Source organism: Lagopus leucura, unplaced genomic scaffold (assembly GCF_019238085.1).
Source record: "Lagopus leucura isolate 7727_CA_CO unplaced genomic scaffold, USGS_WTPT01 Super-Scaffold_100001, whole genome shotgun sequence".
NCBI lineage: Eukaryota > Metazoa > Chordata > Aves > Galliformes > Phasianidae > Lagopus > Lagopus leucura.
In genome coordinates, this window is record NW_024962262.1 from 70,268,151 (window position 1) to 70,285,455 (window position 17,305).

General features: G+C 41.1%; 1 protein-coding gene across 1 annotated transcript; it reads left to right on the forward strand.

Annotated features, from left to right (window-relative positions):
• The first annotated feature begins 749 nt into the window (after positions 1–749).
• On the forward strand, positions 750–13,445 carry TMPRSS3 (transmembrane serine protease 3). The gene is made up of 13 exons (XM_042868004.1): positions 750–767; positions 1,854–1,995; positions 3,409–3,519; positions 4,345–4,461; positions 5,148–5,271; positions 6,204–6,329; positions 6,883–6,926; positions 7,443–7,608; positions 8,153–8,322; positions 10,354–10,449; positions 11,589–11,731; positions 12,389–12,541; positions 13,335–13,445. Exons 1-13 carry the CDS (start codon positions 750–752, stop codon positions 13,443–13,445), a joined length of 1,521 nt encoding a protein of 506 aa, XP_042723938.1.
• Positions 13,446–17,305: the final 3,860 nt, after the last annotated feature.

A 17,305-nucleotide genomic window follows, 5' to 3' on the forward strand; every position in this document is an offset into this window, starting at 1 on the left:
AAACTACAAGCCGAATTAGGACTACTTTTGAGTGTTTTACAAAGCTGAACATACATTTTCATTTTCTAAAACCAGACTACAAATAAGCGGGTACAACACTCTCAGTACAGGCACACTGTTTTCAGGAATGAGTTACCACTTGCAAAGCATTTCCAAAAGATTGTGCAATGTCTGATAATGGAAGTTATCCATAATTAACATATGTGTGTGTTTTTTTTCTCCCAGAACCCCTGTTTTAATGTGCTGTTTGCTATGAGCACACAGCAAAGGGTAAGGAAGTGAAGAAGGAGCAGCATCATCCAAGGGCTCTGTGTGACAACATGAAGAAACACCTGGGCCTCTCCCTGCTGCCACTCAGGGCTGCAGGCAGACTCCTCCACTACACAGTTTTTGATAAAAGATGAGCAAGCATGAGCCTGCATGGTTTAACTTCAGCGGTATTTCTTCCCATGGAAGGTTACAGAAAGGTTTGCAAATACTGCAATATTACTTTACGCTCTTAGGATGATTAAAACGCGTGCTGAATTTTTATCTCCCCCCTTTCCGTAGCCATGCCATCCGAAGCTACCTGATATCCATCCCCAGGTTGGATTTCACAGCCGTCTCCACAAAGCTGCCTGTGACCAGTGGCTGAACGGGCGGTCCAGGGCGGCTCAGGAAACCTCTCAGAGTGGGCTGGCTTAGCAACCTCAGGACTTCCTTTTGGCTTCTTTTGATGATGAAGAGAGAAAACAGTTTTGCTTTTAACTATGACTTCTCAGGAAGAGGTGAGTGAAGCTTTGGGACGGCGTGTGTCCTCTAAAGAAGACGTGTCTGTGCTTATCTCTCATGTCGTTTATACTTCTCAATGCTGTTTTACTTACAGATGAACAACTTTTGTGCCAGTTAGGAGGATTGTAAGGGTAGAAGAGTATTAAAAAGACTTAAAAATCATATACAGCACACCATCCTTTTATCTGCCTTAAAATTAGTGGGCTACATATGAAATTTAATTTATGGTCATTGAAATGAAAATTGGACTTTATCAAAACCCCGTTGCGACTCTGCTGAGAAGTGAAGAGATATTCCTGGTGGTTAGAGATTAGTGCCGCCAACAAAACACATATACTTTGCCTAAAATGTGTCACTATAAATATTTTCTGGGACTGCTTTGAAAAGCACTTGTGCTGCTTTTACACCTTACAAACTCCACTGTCTTTAGCAATCCTGGACCTATTTCACACCATCATGAGGTCAAAAACATGATACCTTTTGTCACTGATAGTGCTTGGAACTGAAGCTAGAAAACAGAATTTTGAAGCTGCTTACCTTGAGTTCTGGTGTGGCCCGTTTTAATAATTCTCCACTGTATGGGAAGAGATTAAGGGTTTTCTGGGCTAAAATTCATTCTGCCCAAGCATGAGGTTGCTGCCAGGTACTGTACAGATGTAATGTGCTTTTCCATCTCTCTTGTTTCTGATTGCAATTAAAGAGAGCACCTCACAGGGGTTAGGTTGAAATTTAAGGGAAAAAAAGAAGTCAGTTATTTGTCGCAGTCACCAACTACAGTTATTGAACGTGCTTAGACAAACCTGAAAATAATTTAACTTCTGTAGTTGCTGGTTAATTAATTGCAAGAGCTTCTCTCATGAAGTATGGTTTCTTTTATCATGAAGAAATGGTTTATTTTGGGCAAGCGTAGTATTCTTGCAGGTGTGTCTGCAGATTCATTTTTTATCTGCATTGCATGGAAGAATTATCAATGGAAGTAGGAAGAAAATATCCTTTCATATCAGAAGAAGAGTGTCAGATTTTTTGAGGTAATAGAAATAATTTGCTTAAATATTGTGTCGTTATTTCTTCTGTTGAGCCAGGCTCAAGGGGCAAATCCCACTACTGGAAGTCTTGAAATCATCTCTATTACAGAAGATGGACCGCCAGTACCAGAAATTCAGTTCTCCTTCAAAAGATTTTTCAGCATACAAGTGAGAGTTGATCCCAGTGCAGATGGATCTGGTAGGGATGCTGCATAGTGTTTTGACCTTTGTAATCTGAACAGCTAATTAGCTTGCCCACACATTCAGAGAAAGCAATTACTCGGAGAAACAAGAAACACAACTTCACTCCCCCAGCCGTGAGATTTGCCACCATATCAGCAGGCGATGACATCTTCTGTCTTGTGCTTGCATGCACAAGCATTTTTTATAGACAGATTATCCACACACTTCTGTCACATAGCAGATATTTGCCCACGCTTTTCTGACATTGTTTTCATTGGCTTATTTGAAAATTTTCCAAACTGGAAATTCAGCCCATTAAAAAAAAAACCTGAATGCACAATATAACAATCTATAGGATGAATAGCAAACATGTTGGTTACTTCCCTTAGGTTTCATGGCAAATATACTAACTGCAGCTGTGTAAAATTTTGGATATCAGACACCAACTCCATTGTCAAAATCAGTTGCTCAGTAGCTTTAGGGAGGGTTTGGGAAGGTTGGGATTTACCTGTGATTCTATGAGCACTGGTAGACACTCAGCATCCTTGACTGGTTCTAAGTTCCTGCTAATCTTAGATTCAAAGCTTGAGGAAAGGGGTTAAGAGCTGCATGGATTAAAATTGGCAACAAGGTTCTACCAGCTCTTGTGTATATACATGAGAAAGCTGTGTAGGCTATTTTCCCATACTTTGCATTCTGTATGTCAGAATACGTTTGTCACAAGTGAATCCTTCATTATTTTCAATGGGATCCATTGTTTTTTTTTCCTGAATCACAATGCTACCAAGTTGAGGTCAGCTACAGAGGTGAACAGGATCATTCCTGCTCATGAAATGCATTCAGCAGTTCCTGCTGGTGTCTATTTTAACTTCAGATGCCTCTTTTTCCTTGAAAACTGAATCTCAGCACAGAGCTATTACATGGTTCTTTCCTTGCCTTTATAGTAAAATTTCCTCCAGATCACATTTTTTGACACTTTTTCAAGCTATCTTCTAATGTGGAGGTCCCATGGTTTTTTGCTTTCTACTGTTTTCAATCAACTCTGCTTCAAAGTCCAAAACTTTCTTCCTTCTTGCCTTGAATGCTATTTGTTAACAGGTGCTGTCTTTCCAATATTCCTGCTCACGTTCAAAGCTTTAGCACCTCTTCCTCCCTGACAGGAGTGTTCCCCCAGCACTGGAAGAGTGGAGCTGGTGCATGGGGTTGTACACTGCGCTCAGAGCACCATGCAGCTGGGGTTGCTGCTGGAGGGAGCACTGGGACCACAGATATGGTACAGGCAAGGGTCAGGAGATGTCATGGACAGGAATGACTGTGAATTGCATGCAGCAGTTGCTGCTTCATCTAGCTTAATGTTAGAGAAATCTTTTCACTGCAAACTCCAGCTGTTTAAACTTCATAGAAGCTGTTATCTCTGTTTGGTTTCCAGGGGATATTGAACCACCTTCGATGTGCCAACTATTAACCTCCCCCAGATACCTTCCCTACGTCTGTGCTTTATTCTTTGTAGTAATCCTAGCAGTTGCCACTGGCCTGGGTGGTGAGTACAATTAGTTATTCATTAAGTTATTCATTAGTTATTCATTCTCAATTAACCATTCTAATTCTTAATTTTTCATGAGGTTTTTACTTAGAATGGAATTAACCTGCTACTGCCACTTGCTAACTGAAGTATAAAGTCTTGCTGGAATGATGGATTTACATTTTATTTACATGTACAAATAAAATAGATCTGTCACTCACGACAAGATTGATGTAATAATTAGGACACAGGGGAGCCTGTAGGACTTAGAAAACTCTCCAGTCTGATTCCTTTAATTTCACTGATTCCTCCTGAGTCATGCTCTAAGAATTGAGAAGCCAAGGGGAACTTAAGGTAACGTGCATAGTTTTGTCTTGTAAATCAGTACTTTCAGTTTGGTTTCAGAAAACTTTCCCCAATAACAAATCTGTATGAAGGAAAAGAAAGCTAGGATAAGTTCAATTGTGACTGGAAGGTGTGTCCTACCTAGTGGTAGGTGACAAATACGTTGGTAGTAAAGTGGTTCATATCCACAGCTGGAATGAGTAAGGATTTCCTTGCTTTGTTGGTAAGGGTTCACAGCAACTGGAAACTTATCCTGGTGTGGAACATAAACTAGGTTAAGGTAGCTGTGAAAGAGGCAGCACAGGCAGCAAAGCTGTTTCATCCTACAATTCATTACTAATGGATGAGTTTAACAGCACCATGTAGCAACGTCTGGGTTGTATTTCAGAAGTTCCTAGAGTACAGGAGTTGCCTTTGCCTCAGCAAGGTAGAAATACGGCCAGATAATGAAAGCAAGAATGTGTGTTTCATCACCTTGTTTTCTTCCATTCTTGCCAGTCCAATACAACTGCATTGGGAAGTTTCGCTGTCGATCATCCTTCAAGTGTATCCAGAAATCAGCCAGGTGCAATGGTGTCTTCAACTGTAAAGAAGGGGAAGATGAGTATGGATGTGGTAATTCAGATGCGATTATAAATCCCTGCTATCTTCTCCTGCAGTGTCTGGCACATTGTTAAGAGAGATGTGTTGTAAAGAATTTCAGTGAGACAGAGGAATATAGACTGAGCTCTGTGCTGTGTGACAGCGACAGGGCCGAGGGAACGGCATGGAGCTGTCAGGGGAGGGCAGCTGGGGGTCAGGAAAAGGGGCTGCACCACAGGGCGGTGGGTGTGGAACGGGATGCACAGGGCTGTGGGCACGGCCACCAGGGTTGGAGTTCAAGGAGTGTCTGGACAGTGCTCTCAGACACATGGTCTGATTTTTGGGTGGTCCTATGTGCAGCCCAGAGCTGGACTCAGTGATCCTTGTGAGTCCTTTCCAACTCGGGATATTTTATGATTTGTGATTAGCACAGACTTTTTTGTCCTGACTGTGCTATCGTAAGTATGCCTCAATACATTACCAAGAGGGACACTCGTAAGGAAAAACTCCTCTACTAATTCCTTCCTTAAAGTTAAGAAACAAAAATGCACAGAAAAGTTCTGCTAAAGAATCGAAGCAAATCAAAAAGACAAGTAGTAAAAACTTCAAGAGCCAGGAAATGTGGATGCCACAGTGGTGCATTACACAGCTGTGCTCATGTTGTTGTCCCAATGGTTCTTTGCATCTCACTCAGGCTTTTCTTCCTCTGAATCTCAAAGTCAGGCTGAGTGGCAAGAGAGCTGTGCTGCAGGTGTTCACCTCTGGATCATGGCGAACAGTCTGTTCTGATGACTGGAAGGCAGAGTATGGAAATACTACCTGTAAACACCTGGGTTTCTCAAGGTATGAATGTAAAACAGAAGGAATTTATTTGACATTCTTAACAAATTCTGACATTTCCAATTTTCTTAATGAAACCCTGCATGAGGCCGTGCTTTAAAATAAAAAAGGACTTAATCCTTACTTGTGAATAATATAATTGAGGATAATGTGGGAAACTGTCATGAATATTTGCACACTGAAAATGCCAGCTATTGCTCCTGTAAATCCTGAATGATGGCAGGATTTGCAGCAATGCAGCAGCAATGGTTTTGTTAAGTCTTCCCTATGGGTTGCGGGTATCTGAATCCTACCTGTCTCCCTAGTAACTGCAACCTGTTTGAGAAGCACTGTGCAACATATGAGCATTTTCCATTCATTTTCCACATCAGCAGAAAAATTATATGTGAAGTCTGCTCAGAAAGTAATGCCTCTCCTATTTTATGATGTTGGCCCACAACATCAGAGATGGATGTTGGTGGTATGGCGGCAGAGGTTGAACCTTCCCACCAGTATCCCATTACATGCTGTTGCCATGTGACAAATGGCAGAAGGGGGGCAGTCTGACAAAATAGCATCTGACACATGGAAGTGTGTATGAAGCAAAGGCGTGTCACTGAATTCCTCCATGTGGAAAACATAGCACCCACTGACATCCATTGACACTTGCTGAAGATACTTGCCATCCAGTCACAATGAAGTTCTAGCACAACATTAGAATTAAAATTGACTTTCTCTGCCAGTTAAATACCTCCTGGTATGTGTGACTTCTGACATGGTACTGGATGCATGCATTATACGAAGCACTTCTTGGAGGGAGTGGGATGAGTTCACCAAGTGCCATAATCTGATAATTGTGGCTGCTGCACTTGGTTTCCACTAATACAGGCACTAAATTATTCAGGCGGATTACTGGAAGTCTGTCTGATGAAGCTGTATTTATGCTTTATTTGCAGTTATGTGAGTTCAGGTTACCTGCCCGTGGCTGCTGTTGAAAAACAGTTTCAAAGACATTTTGTATCCCTCAGCCATTGGTTACCCATGGATCAAGTGACATCCCTGCACAATGCAACAAACTTGAGGTACACTTTAACTTGTGGGTTGAATGACAGAAAACCAGGCTGTTCTTACTGACGGAAAGAGAGAATTTAATGAGCTATTTGACAAAGTTGTCTGTCCCACAGTCCCTTTACAGAAAATGGATAGACACCAGGCACTTATCTTTCTCTAACATAAAGCAGTTCCTTTGAGTTTAGAGACCCATAGCTGTTTCCCAGTGGGAATATAACCCCTCATTATGTGCTTCTTTATCTTACAACAGCTTGCTTTTCTTAGTTGCTTTTCACTGAGAAGCAAGCTATGGATCCAAGGAGACACAGATCATGTGCTAAAAGTAACCTCCCATCACAGAAGAGTGAAACACTCTTCAGCAGGACAGCAAGTGGTCTGCAGAATCCTGACGGTGTCTAAGCTCCTTCCTTACATACTTCAGTTAAATGCCTTAAGTAGATTGGATGAGTGCTTGTCTTCTTGTCTCTCTAAATATATGAATTCTATATTTATGTAAACATGCGTACTAGGGAAAAAATGGTATTCCTAAATTGTATCTAATACTTTACTGTCTCTTCATCTTAGGGAAGAATGCACTTCTGGCAATGTAATCATCTTAAAGTGTTTGGGTAAGCATTAGCAAAAGTGAGAATAAGATGAAAACCTGTCCTTCATCCGCTTCAGAGCAAGAGCGGGGAGGAATTGGATACTCAGGGGAATACTGTCAGTTTTTCACACGCAATGAAAAATTGTACTTCTTATATAAAATTTCACAGAACTTCAGGAGTCCAGAGTAGACTTGGAGGGCAGATTTGGAGTATCACATAGCAAGAATGATTCAGTGAAAATCATAGCAGGAAGTAGACATGTAAGGATTGTGCATTGGATCAATGATCTGGTGCTACAATTCATAGTCTTTGCCATCTTGGCATGGAAAGGGAAATTCTGTCTTAATTCCTGAACTTCAATGCGTACCTGTCCATGCCAGCTTGTTTTCCAATTGGGATATGAAAAGTCAGTGGGCGTTGGAGATGGTCCTGCTGCAGAGACCACCTGGCCTTGGCAGGATTAGGAGTAGAATTCCTAAGGTCACAGAAACTGTTCCCATGTTTCCCCCATGGACTGTAAACTTTGCTTTCTGACAGCATGCGGGATGCGGGCCAGCTACAGGCCGCGGATTGTGGGAGGCAATGCATCCTTGCCCCAGCAGTGGCCTTGGCAGGTCAGCCTGCAGTTCCATGGGCACCACCTCTGCGGAGGGTCTGTCATCACCCCACGCTGGATCATCACAGCTGCACACTGTGTCTACGAGTGAGTCTCTAACTTGTCTTACTCAGGTGTCCCACTGACTCTACTTGCAGCACATCTTGGGAGACACTGCAGAAGAAGGCTCAAGCATTGCGCTTTGTCCTTCAAAAACCTGCAGAAGAGATTGCCTTCTGGTCCTGATTTCACAGACTCTATCCATAGCATTTAAACTGTCTCTCCTTCTTTCTGTACCGGTGCAAATCCTTATGAAAAAGGATCCTCCACAGAAGTGTTCAAATCACACAGACCAATTTTCAGAAATTCTGGAAACTCTCAGCTTCCTGGGAAATCAACTTAAACAACTGATAAATGTTAAATCATTTATTTAGAATTTAGATCACTGATTTCTCTACATTGCATGTGATTTAATGGCCCAGGAGGAATTTTTTACTTGGCTGCTGAGTACTAAAGTACTCAGAAGCTCCTAAGTAAATGACAAGACGCTTTTCAGTTTAACAGGATCAATCAGTTTGTAAGCTTTGGAGACAAATGACAACCTAAGAGTTTTCTTAAAGGTTCCTCACTTTCCCCTACCTCTTCATTTCAGCTTGTACTTACCAAGCTCATGGAGTGTGCAAGTTGGCTTTGTGACTCAGCAAGATACCCAGGTTCACACATATTCAGTGGAAAAGATTATATACCATCGAAATTATAAACCCAAGACCATGGGAAATGATATAGCACTGATGAAACTGGCAGCACCGCTTGCTTTCAATGGTAATTCATTGTGTGAGCTGTCACTTGATTTTCTCACTTCTCTAGCTAAGAGCATGGGCTGGGAAGTTCTTTTGGTCTGACACAGGCCATCTGGGTGCATTCTCACTGCCTCTAAAAACATTGAGAGAAGAGCAGCATAAATGTAGTGAGCCTGCTGCTGTGATGGCAAGGGGTCCCTACCCAAATGGCACTGGCTTATTTCCCCTTGCTCACCAGCAGTCATATCATGAGCCTTAGCTACTGTTCCAAGTACTGTCTCCACATGGCAGCAGAAAGCCTTCCCAGCCCCAACACCAGAAACACTTGTACTCTGTATTCAGGTACAGAGGTACAGTGTGATCACAGGCACTGCAGGTTTCCAATTCATTCTGGTGTTGGCTTGCTGAAGGCATTTAATAATAGGCAGATATTAACTTCATTCTTTCTAAATAATTTTTCCTTTCTAAAATATACATCCCACCTGATTTTTCTTGGACATCACAGAGATTTTTACTATATCCTCATTTCTGTGAATATAGGGAGGTCCAGCAGTGCCCAAAGCTGAAAATCAATTTTAAATTTCAAAGAGAAGCCAACACAATACAAACATAACAGTGCTTTTGAATTGAAACCAGTCTTATTTTCTTAGTAGGATGCTGTCTATGGCTGACACTAATCAGTGAGTTGAAATAATTTGTAATAATACTGTATGAATATAAATTATCACCTACCAGTATTTCCTATTCACTGTGAGCTCTTTCTGCTACGGTGGACTGGCTCCCCGGTGCATCTAGATTGTCCATTCCTAAATCAATACTCTTGAAATTGCCCACAGCAGGAAGAGTGTAACTAGATGACCTTTAAGATCCCTTCCAACCGAAGCCATACAGTGATTCTATGATTCTATTCTATTAAATCTTTCCAACTTCCAGTTTAGATAAAAATTCACCTTGAATTTGTTCTGTTTGAAATTTCTGCCACTGCTGTTTTCTTTTGCTCAGGATCGAGATTGTGAGCCTGACAAGAACAGGAAAAGCTCTGCATCTGAACTGAGGACAAGGGGCAGCCTGGGGAGCCTTGTAGGCTCGATGCTTTTAGCTGGAATCATTGCATAGTGGAAAAGGGTAGTGCTAGGAATTACCCACTATAACATCATATGTTCCTTCCCTTTGTGCAGTGCTAGGCCACCTCGATAGCTTGTAGTTCATCCCGATGAACATCAAACACTAACTGTATTGCACAGCATTCAGTACCCCAGAGCACAGAGGTACTCTAGGTCTGTGAGTACATGGATAGGAAGAAAAGAGTACCCCAGACATCGTGCTGCCCTTTCAGAAGACTGCAGTAATGCATGCTTACAGGTCTTTTCACACGCTACTGCACAAAGCACATCACAAGGTACTATACCAGTCATGTTACAGCTAACCATGGCCCTTTTCTCTGGCAGAGCAGCATGCCATGGGGTCTCAATTCTCTGTATCCATCAGCTGAGTACAAGATGTATTTCTTATTTACTCATTCTTCACTTTATTGACAATCCAACACCTCTTTTATTACTTCCTTCTTGATGAAAACTAAGCCAGCTGTAGGTATTTGGCCATAAGACAAAACTTATAGAAGGTAGGATATTAGGAAAAAATTATTCTCTGAAAGAGTGGTGAGGCAGTGGCAAGGGCTGCCCAGGGAGATGACAGAGTCACTGTCCCCAGAAGTGTTCAAGAACCATGTGAATGTGGCACTAAGGGCCATGGTTAGTGGACATGGTGGAGATGGGCTGGTGGTTGGACTAGGTGGTCTTAGAGGTCTTTTCCAACCGTAATGGTTCTAAGATTCTATGATTCTATGATTCTATGAACTACTGAGTTTCTTTATGTGGTGAGTGGATAGTTTTCTTAGAAATTTCATTGCAAGCCATATCCTGAAAGATTTACTCAAGCTTTGACTTTGTGTCAAATTTTGAAAATGATTCTCCCTTCTCTCTCTTGTTCTCTCTCTCTCTACTTTATTTTTTTTTCTTTTTTCTTTTTTCTTTTTTTTTTCTTTTTTAACTAGGTCACATAGAGCCAATTTGTCTGCCTAATTTTGGTGAACAGTTCCCAGAAGGAAAAATGTGTTGGGTATCAGGATGGGGAGCAACTGTTGAAGGAGGTATTTTAAATGTCTGCTGTCAGTTACAGTGCATAGTACAGTCAAAATTACAGTACATGTCAGTACAGTACAAAGTATCTCACACAGAGTATAGGATTTGGCTGGAGCAATTGATCAACATTAAATTGTCTGGGATATCTGAGGGGAAGAAGATGACATATCTCTACATTTTATGGTCACCCTGGAAAGGGAATTCAGTCTTTTGCAATATGGGGGGAGTATGAGACAGAAGTGCTGAACTAACTCTTAACATGAGGAATGAATGGATACACTCTATGAAAAGGATGAAAACCTCATGTAGGTGCAGTACCATCTAGGCAGAGCACCCTCCAACCTCTCATGTTTTTTTATAACTTCAAGCACACAAAGCAGAGCAGAAATGCAAGAATCAAGCATTCATTTTTTCAAGAGAGAGCATGTCTATTTTCAGGCGAGTTGGATGATAAAGAAATTAGATTTGTGAATTATGTTACAAACAAAAGGGAATATTTTATTTTTAGCATGACTCGTGGGTTACGTTAGTCAATAATATGTACTGACTCACTTCAGAGTGCTTGAATGTTCATGTCATTGTTCTTTATTCATTCTTCATTTGTCTCATTTAAAATGTTCCCGTTATTCAGGGAACAAAATAATAGATAATAGCAAAAGGCGGGAAAAAAGAAAAAGCAATGTTTACCACATAAAAAGATGAGATCTAAATTGGAAGGATAGTGTGCAAGTGCTCCTATTTGTGGATATGATTCACTGAGACTCTGATGAATACTTGTAAAATAAAACAGATGTTTGCAGGTGATTTGTTGATGAATAGAACAGAGACTAAATTCCAAACAAATCTGTGCACTAGAATTGGAAGACAGCGCCCAAATAGCTTTTAAGTTCACAATTGAAGTAGAAACATACAGCTCACCAATTTTTATTACACACTATGATAATGCCCAGATCTATGCAGTCACTAGTTACCAGATTATGTACGTGATGAGACTTACATTACATTTTCATTATAACTACATTTCTCTCACTCTTGCTTGCCAGTTCATATTGTAAAGCATCTTCTGTGTTTCAGTAGAGATTACTTTCAACGGTAGAGATTACTTTCAACGTTTGTTAGTTTTTGGTTTTGTTCTGTTTTTGAACAGGTGATACATCTGAAACCATGAATTATGCAGGTGTTCCCTTGATTTCTAATAGAATTTGCAATCACAGAGATGTCTATGGTGGGATCATAACCTCTTCAATGCTTTGTGCTGGTTTCCTAAAGGGAGGGGTGGACACCTGCCAGGTATGGAAGTTTCCAAACTGCAAGTGTGCTCATTAACAGCAGTGATGGAAAAACATGAGTGATAAGCTATCAGAAGGCACTCCCAGGCTTTTCTTGGACAAATATTTGTTTTCTTGTACCATTTACTCTGTTCACCATGAATACAAGCCACTGACTGTGCACACATTCATGCACTATAATTCTCTCTTTACCTTTCTTCTGCGGGCCATATCTGCTACTTCTGAAGCCAAATTTACTTAAGACATTTTTAAATTTCTTGTATGTGCTACAGTGTGGTACCATCCTTTCCTTGCCCTGACTATGGCCTCTGCACTGCACTGAATTGCACTGTGAGCAGTTCTGGAGACCTGCAAGGTGCAGAAACCCCATAGTGAAAAGCAGCCAAAGCATACATGAGAAGATAAGAAGTGTGGAACTTTGGAAAATGTAGAGGCAGAGGGATGGAAAAAAGGATTTGAGTATCAGTGGATTGCCAATAATTCAGCCCCACACACAGTAATGCAGGCTCACCTAGCTAGTCATGAATGAGGGGCAAAGTTACCAGAGTTACCCAGATACAATCACACAAGGGACAAGATGAAACCAAGGCATGAAGTGCACAAGTTTTCATTTAAGTGTCTGAGGCACTGACATTTGTCTTAATTCTTTGTTCTCCAGGGAGACAGTGGGGGCCCTTTAGCATGTGAAGATATGAGTATCTGGAAGTTGGTGGGAACCACCAGCTTTGGAGTGGGCTGTGCAGAAGCAAACAAGCCTGGTGTCTACAGCCGAACTACCTCCTTCCTGGGCTGGATACATGAGCAGATGGAGGTGTGGTTTTGCCCTGTCTCCATCTCCAGCTGTAGCTTTGCTTCACCTGTTCCACATAGGATTCATCCTATATTTGTCACAGATGACTTTTGCTGTATGGCAGTGTGTGACACAAGAGTGAGTCTGTCCTGTAGAAGCTGAGTGGGGAGAGAAGGTGTTGGGAGTGGGGAGAGAAGGTGTTGGCTGAGAGGAAAGCAGAGGCAAAGAAGTGTGGGGATGCTGCAGCCACCTTCACCTACCTGGGTGAGTCACAGCTCACAGGTAAGCATCTATACACAGGCTCTTACGTGTCATTCTCCTACCAAGATAAAACTACTCCAAGCACCAAAGCAGCACAGAGAGGACAGAGGCACCAGTGCTGCTATTCCAGCACCCAATTTACTGAAATGAATGAATGAGCAAATGAATGAATGAATGAGTGAATAGCAGTGGTGATGTGCCAGCAGCAGCAGCATGACTCCCAGTCCTAACACCTGCCTGTACTGCCACAGTGCTGTGTGATGGAATCACTCCTGCCTCATCTTGCTTATGAAATAGGCTAAACTTGCTATATAATCTGAAGTACTAATGTCAAGCACTCTCAGATGAGAAAATTCCCAAAACAAGATTATGTGTGCAGTCTTAGATCAACTCAGTCTGTATACTGCATGACATGCTATTTTCACAGTCTGTATTACATGCAAAAGTTAACACTATCACACTGCCCATCTGCCACTTGACAAAGCTAGAGAAGACAGGATAACATGCCCAAAGCTTTCAGACCTCTGGTATTCTTCCCCTCCTTTCCCTTCAGTATATTTGGCATTGTGTTTCCCCTACATCTAACCATAGGTTCCAGAAATGGCTGGCATTTTGCATATTCAAGATAAGTGAAGACATTTCAGATGAATGTCATATATGGTGAAGTAATCAAGAGGGAAAAAAGTACAGTTTGATATTTGTTTGGCTAGATGCTAACAAGTCATAATTTTTCACAGGGACATCCTTCAGGTTAGACATTTATTCATCCTCCTCAAAAAGATTGTCAGTTGCAGCACAGAAACACAGACACTTTGTAATGCAATCTGAAAGAAACCAAAAGAAAGTAAAGATAATGTAATGTGAACTTCGAAAACAAGACCACAGTTCTGATCTGCTCTTAGCTGCTATTGCACACCATGGATTGGGGTTCATTTGGTATTTCCAGAGTTCCTTTATGTTCTTCACACTAACTTAACTATTGTAGTTAAGGCTTACCAAAGAGGCTGGGAGAGGGATCCATTTTGATCTAAGAGATGTAAAATAGCAAGATAAGGAGCTTGGTCATCAGCTTGCCCTTTAAATGCTTTCTTTCTGGAAATTGACACTGTGACAGTTCAACTCTCAGGACTGTTCATGTAATGCCAGGCATAATCAAAGAGAAGGTATTTGTATTTTCTGATCTTCCATTTCCTAGTCTAAACCCCGAGGTAAGCGCTTCTGCCTCGCAGATTTTTGGGAGCATGCAAATATTTTGTTGATGACTCTCTCTTGTGAGGGCAATGGAAAGTTTTCTACTGCTTTCCTCTAGGAGTGAAAGTTAGGTGATGTTGCTTATCAAAGTGTTCATCCAACATTGTGAGCGTAGTTTCTCTTGCTTCCATTTTGAAGCGCTAGGGGAGGAAGCAAAGTTTGTAGTGCAGAATGGGAGTACCATTGGTCTACATACATTACCATCTGAGATCTACTATGCTTTAGCTAGTGCATCTGAATAGGCATGAAAGATTCCCACCCCAGGAGAAAGAAAAATGAAAACAAAAAAGAGAAAGAAAGCAGCAATGGAACAACTAAGAGGAAACAAAACAAAGCCCTTCAAATCTTACTTAGCTCCTTATATGCACTATCCCATGCACAGTGTCTGCTGCTGTTGCTAATATATTCCACCATCCCCCATAACCATAATTCTTTTCGAATCTTCTGTTCCTGTCTCAGCCTACACAAAGTTAGCAATCAGTGAACTCAAGTGGTGAGAGAAGCCGATGGCATTTCCTCAGTACGTGTGATGGGAGTTGCACCCCATCAGGAGGAGACGGTGTATTTTTGTGAAGAACAAGCACAACCATTCAGATGGCAGAATTGGCTCCAGCAGACCCGTGGTGCCATTGGTTCAAACAGAAGCAAGCAGAATACATACATTATTGGTTTTGCTTTCTAGAGAGAAGAGTTGCAGACCTGAAGGGCTTGTTGACTTGCTGGGCTTTTGGACATCCATGCTCCCCCACAGAAGGACCTATCACACTCTTCTGGACACCTGCTCTGAGCTCTGTATCTTCATGGGCTACTTTTAATCATTTTTTTTTGTACTGGTAACTGTACCTAAGGAAAACTAATGCACATTTAGCCTCTTTTGGATGGATGAGGCAGTTTCATTCCGGGTGATTGGCGTGTGCATTCACTGTCAGCTAGTAATTTCACACATCAAAAAAGTGCTAAAACTGATAACCCGGAAAGTTACAATAACATTTTGCAGGCACCATGTGTACAAGTCTACAGGAACTTCAGATCAGGTTGCTTCCTGCTATTTTGATACTTCTCTTCCAAGAATCAAGCAACAAAAATACTTTTTTTCCTGAAACTATCCACATGTAAAGCTCAAGCTGCTTTGCAGGTACCAGCAGCTTTCATTATAGCCGTAAAGCAAGTAGGAAGCAAGCAGCCGGCAGTTTTGGCACACATTTGGCAAGTATGTTCAACTCTTGTTAGAAAAAAAAATCATAGGATTCAAGTCTTATATCATGTGGATGTGAGCAAAGTCCCTAAAGTGGAATTCTTAAGTATTTTGTTGCTGTAAATGGCTTGGAAATGAGCAATGTACAGACTGTAACTACTGAAAAACTCTGAGATCGCTGAACAGTCTTAAAGAAAAGAAGAGCTGAAGTGCTGCTGTGGTTTCCTGTTTTACAAGCCATGTTAATACAACAACATCTTGTTATGTTGAAAAATGCCTCATCATTTTGTACTTGTTCTTTGTTAAAATCCTGGGATGCAAGTTATTAGAATTGAGTTCTAGGGGCTAGGTAGGCTGAATAACACATAATGTTGTCAGAAATTTTCAGTACCAGCCAAAACTGATCTTATCAGGTGATCACATGCTGCTGATCTGCTTGATATGTGGTTTTGGAGGCAGTTTTGTTTGCCTGTAAATCAGTATCTGTATCACAAATGCCACCCCTCACAGCTGCAAGAAAGCACTGGTGAAATGAGAACTGCTTTCTCACTGCAACACATTGGCTGTAAATTGAGAGCGAACAGTAAACCAGCATGAACTGGCAACCTCCCCACTGCTCTGAGAACACTGAGTTTATACCCAGAGGTCACTGCACCAGTACCCTTCTCTGTGGCTAAAAGACCTGCAGTGCTGTAGGAATAACAGTTCCAGGGACATCATGTTGGAAGCAAGAGGGAAGTGCCATTGCAAATCTGACACAAAACTTGGAATAAAATGGGAAATTTCAACTTGAAAGAACTTTGACAGAATTAAAATGAAATATGCTGAATCCTTGTGTAACTAATAGGTTTTCAGAAGTGTTTTATTGCTCAGTGCTTGTTTTCATAACACTTTCACTGCCACAGTATGGCGCATATATGATATTGTCAGCAGTCTGGAGATGAGGGGATTGCTCTCAGTTCATAGATTAGTTATTTCATTATTTCTGAAAATACCCCTGAAAAATCCTTTTGAATTATTCTATTTCCATAAAAAGACTACTTGGTAAACATCCACTGTGCTCTGCTTTATATTTTAGAGAAGTCCAATGTAAACCATGGAGAAGTCTTCCAGACAAGAAGGCACATTATCCCCTAAATCAATGATCATCAATGATGGACGCCCAAGATCTCAGAGCTGCAGATCTTTATTTGTCATGGCCCTTCCCATGGTGTCTCAGGTAGAGGAAGAATGTAATCACAAAAGAGTCACTCCAAAAAGCTGGATTTTCCTACCCCAACCTACGCCATTAATAAGGATGCCAGAGGTTTAAAAATAACTTTAATCACAGTACTAACATATTTCTTTGTGCTAAGCCAGGTGGAGATACATGGAGGTTTAGAACATTTACTGTGGGAAGAGTTTTGTTACAGAGATGGCCATTTCCATCTCTCTTTTATTTAAAGAGAGGTAGGATCAATGAGGTGGTCTCTAGGGAATGAACTAGTAGACAATAAAGTACCTTTTCAAAGAGATGATACAACCACGTGCCTGTTCTTTTCCTTGAATTTTCTTCTTCCTGACCAATGAAAATAATTAGTTACATCACATGTTTATGTACAGAGGTCTGCCAAAGCAGATGGAGATGAAGGCAGCTCTCATTAACTAATTTTGATTAGGAGTTTCATGCCAAACACCTTGGAAATATTTAAGATCTTTATTCTAGAGGAGTGTATGTCTACTGCATTATTAAAGAGGCTGATGAAACAGCTTCTATCTTGTGAACTCACATCACCAGTTAAAACAGCTGCTAAAGAAGGATTACATTACAGTCACAGTATCCCTTAGAAGTACAACCTATTTTGCACCACCCATTTAGCAAACCTGCACCAACAGCAAGCATCTCAGAAAATTCATCCACTGTAAAACTTCCAATAAATATCTAGCATATGAAAAACAATATTTTACCATCTATCACCTGTTCTTGTCATCATGATATTTGTCCCAAAATTCAGACAAAGTTAATACGTTTGGATGAACTTTTCTTCAATATGCGCTTTTCCCCGATGCTCCAATAACATCATTTTTCACTTATGATG

Coding starts and splice junctions, on each gene's coding strand:
- TMPRSS3 (XM_042868004.1), top strand. Junction 6,330..6,882: donor CACAATGCAACAAACTTGAG/GTACACTTTAAC, acceptor TCTTCATCTTAG/GGAAGAATGCACTTCTGGCA. Junction 6,927..7,442: donor AATCATCTTAAAGTGTTTGG/GTAAGCATTAGC, acceptor GCTTTCTGACAG/CATGCGGGATGCGGGCCAGC.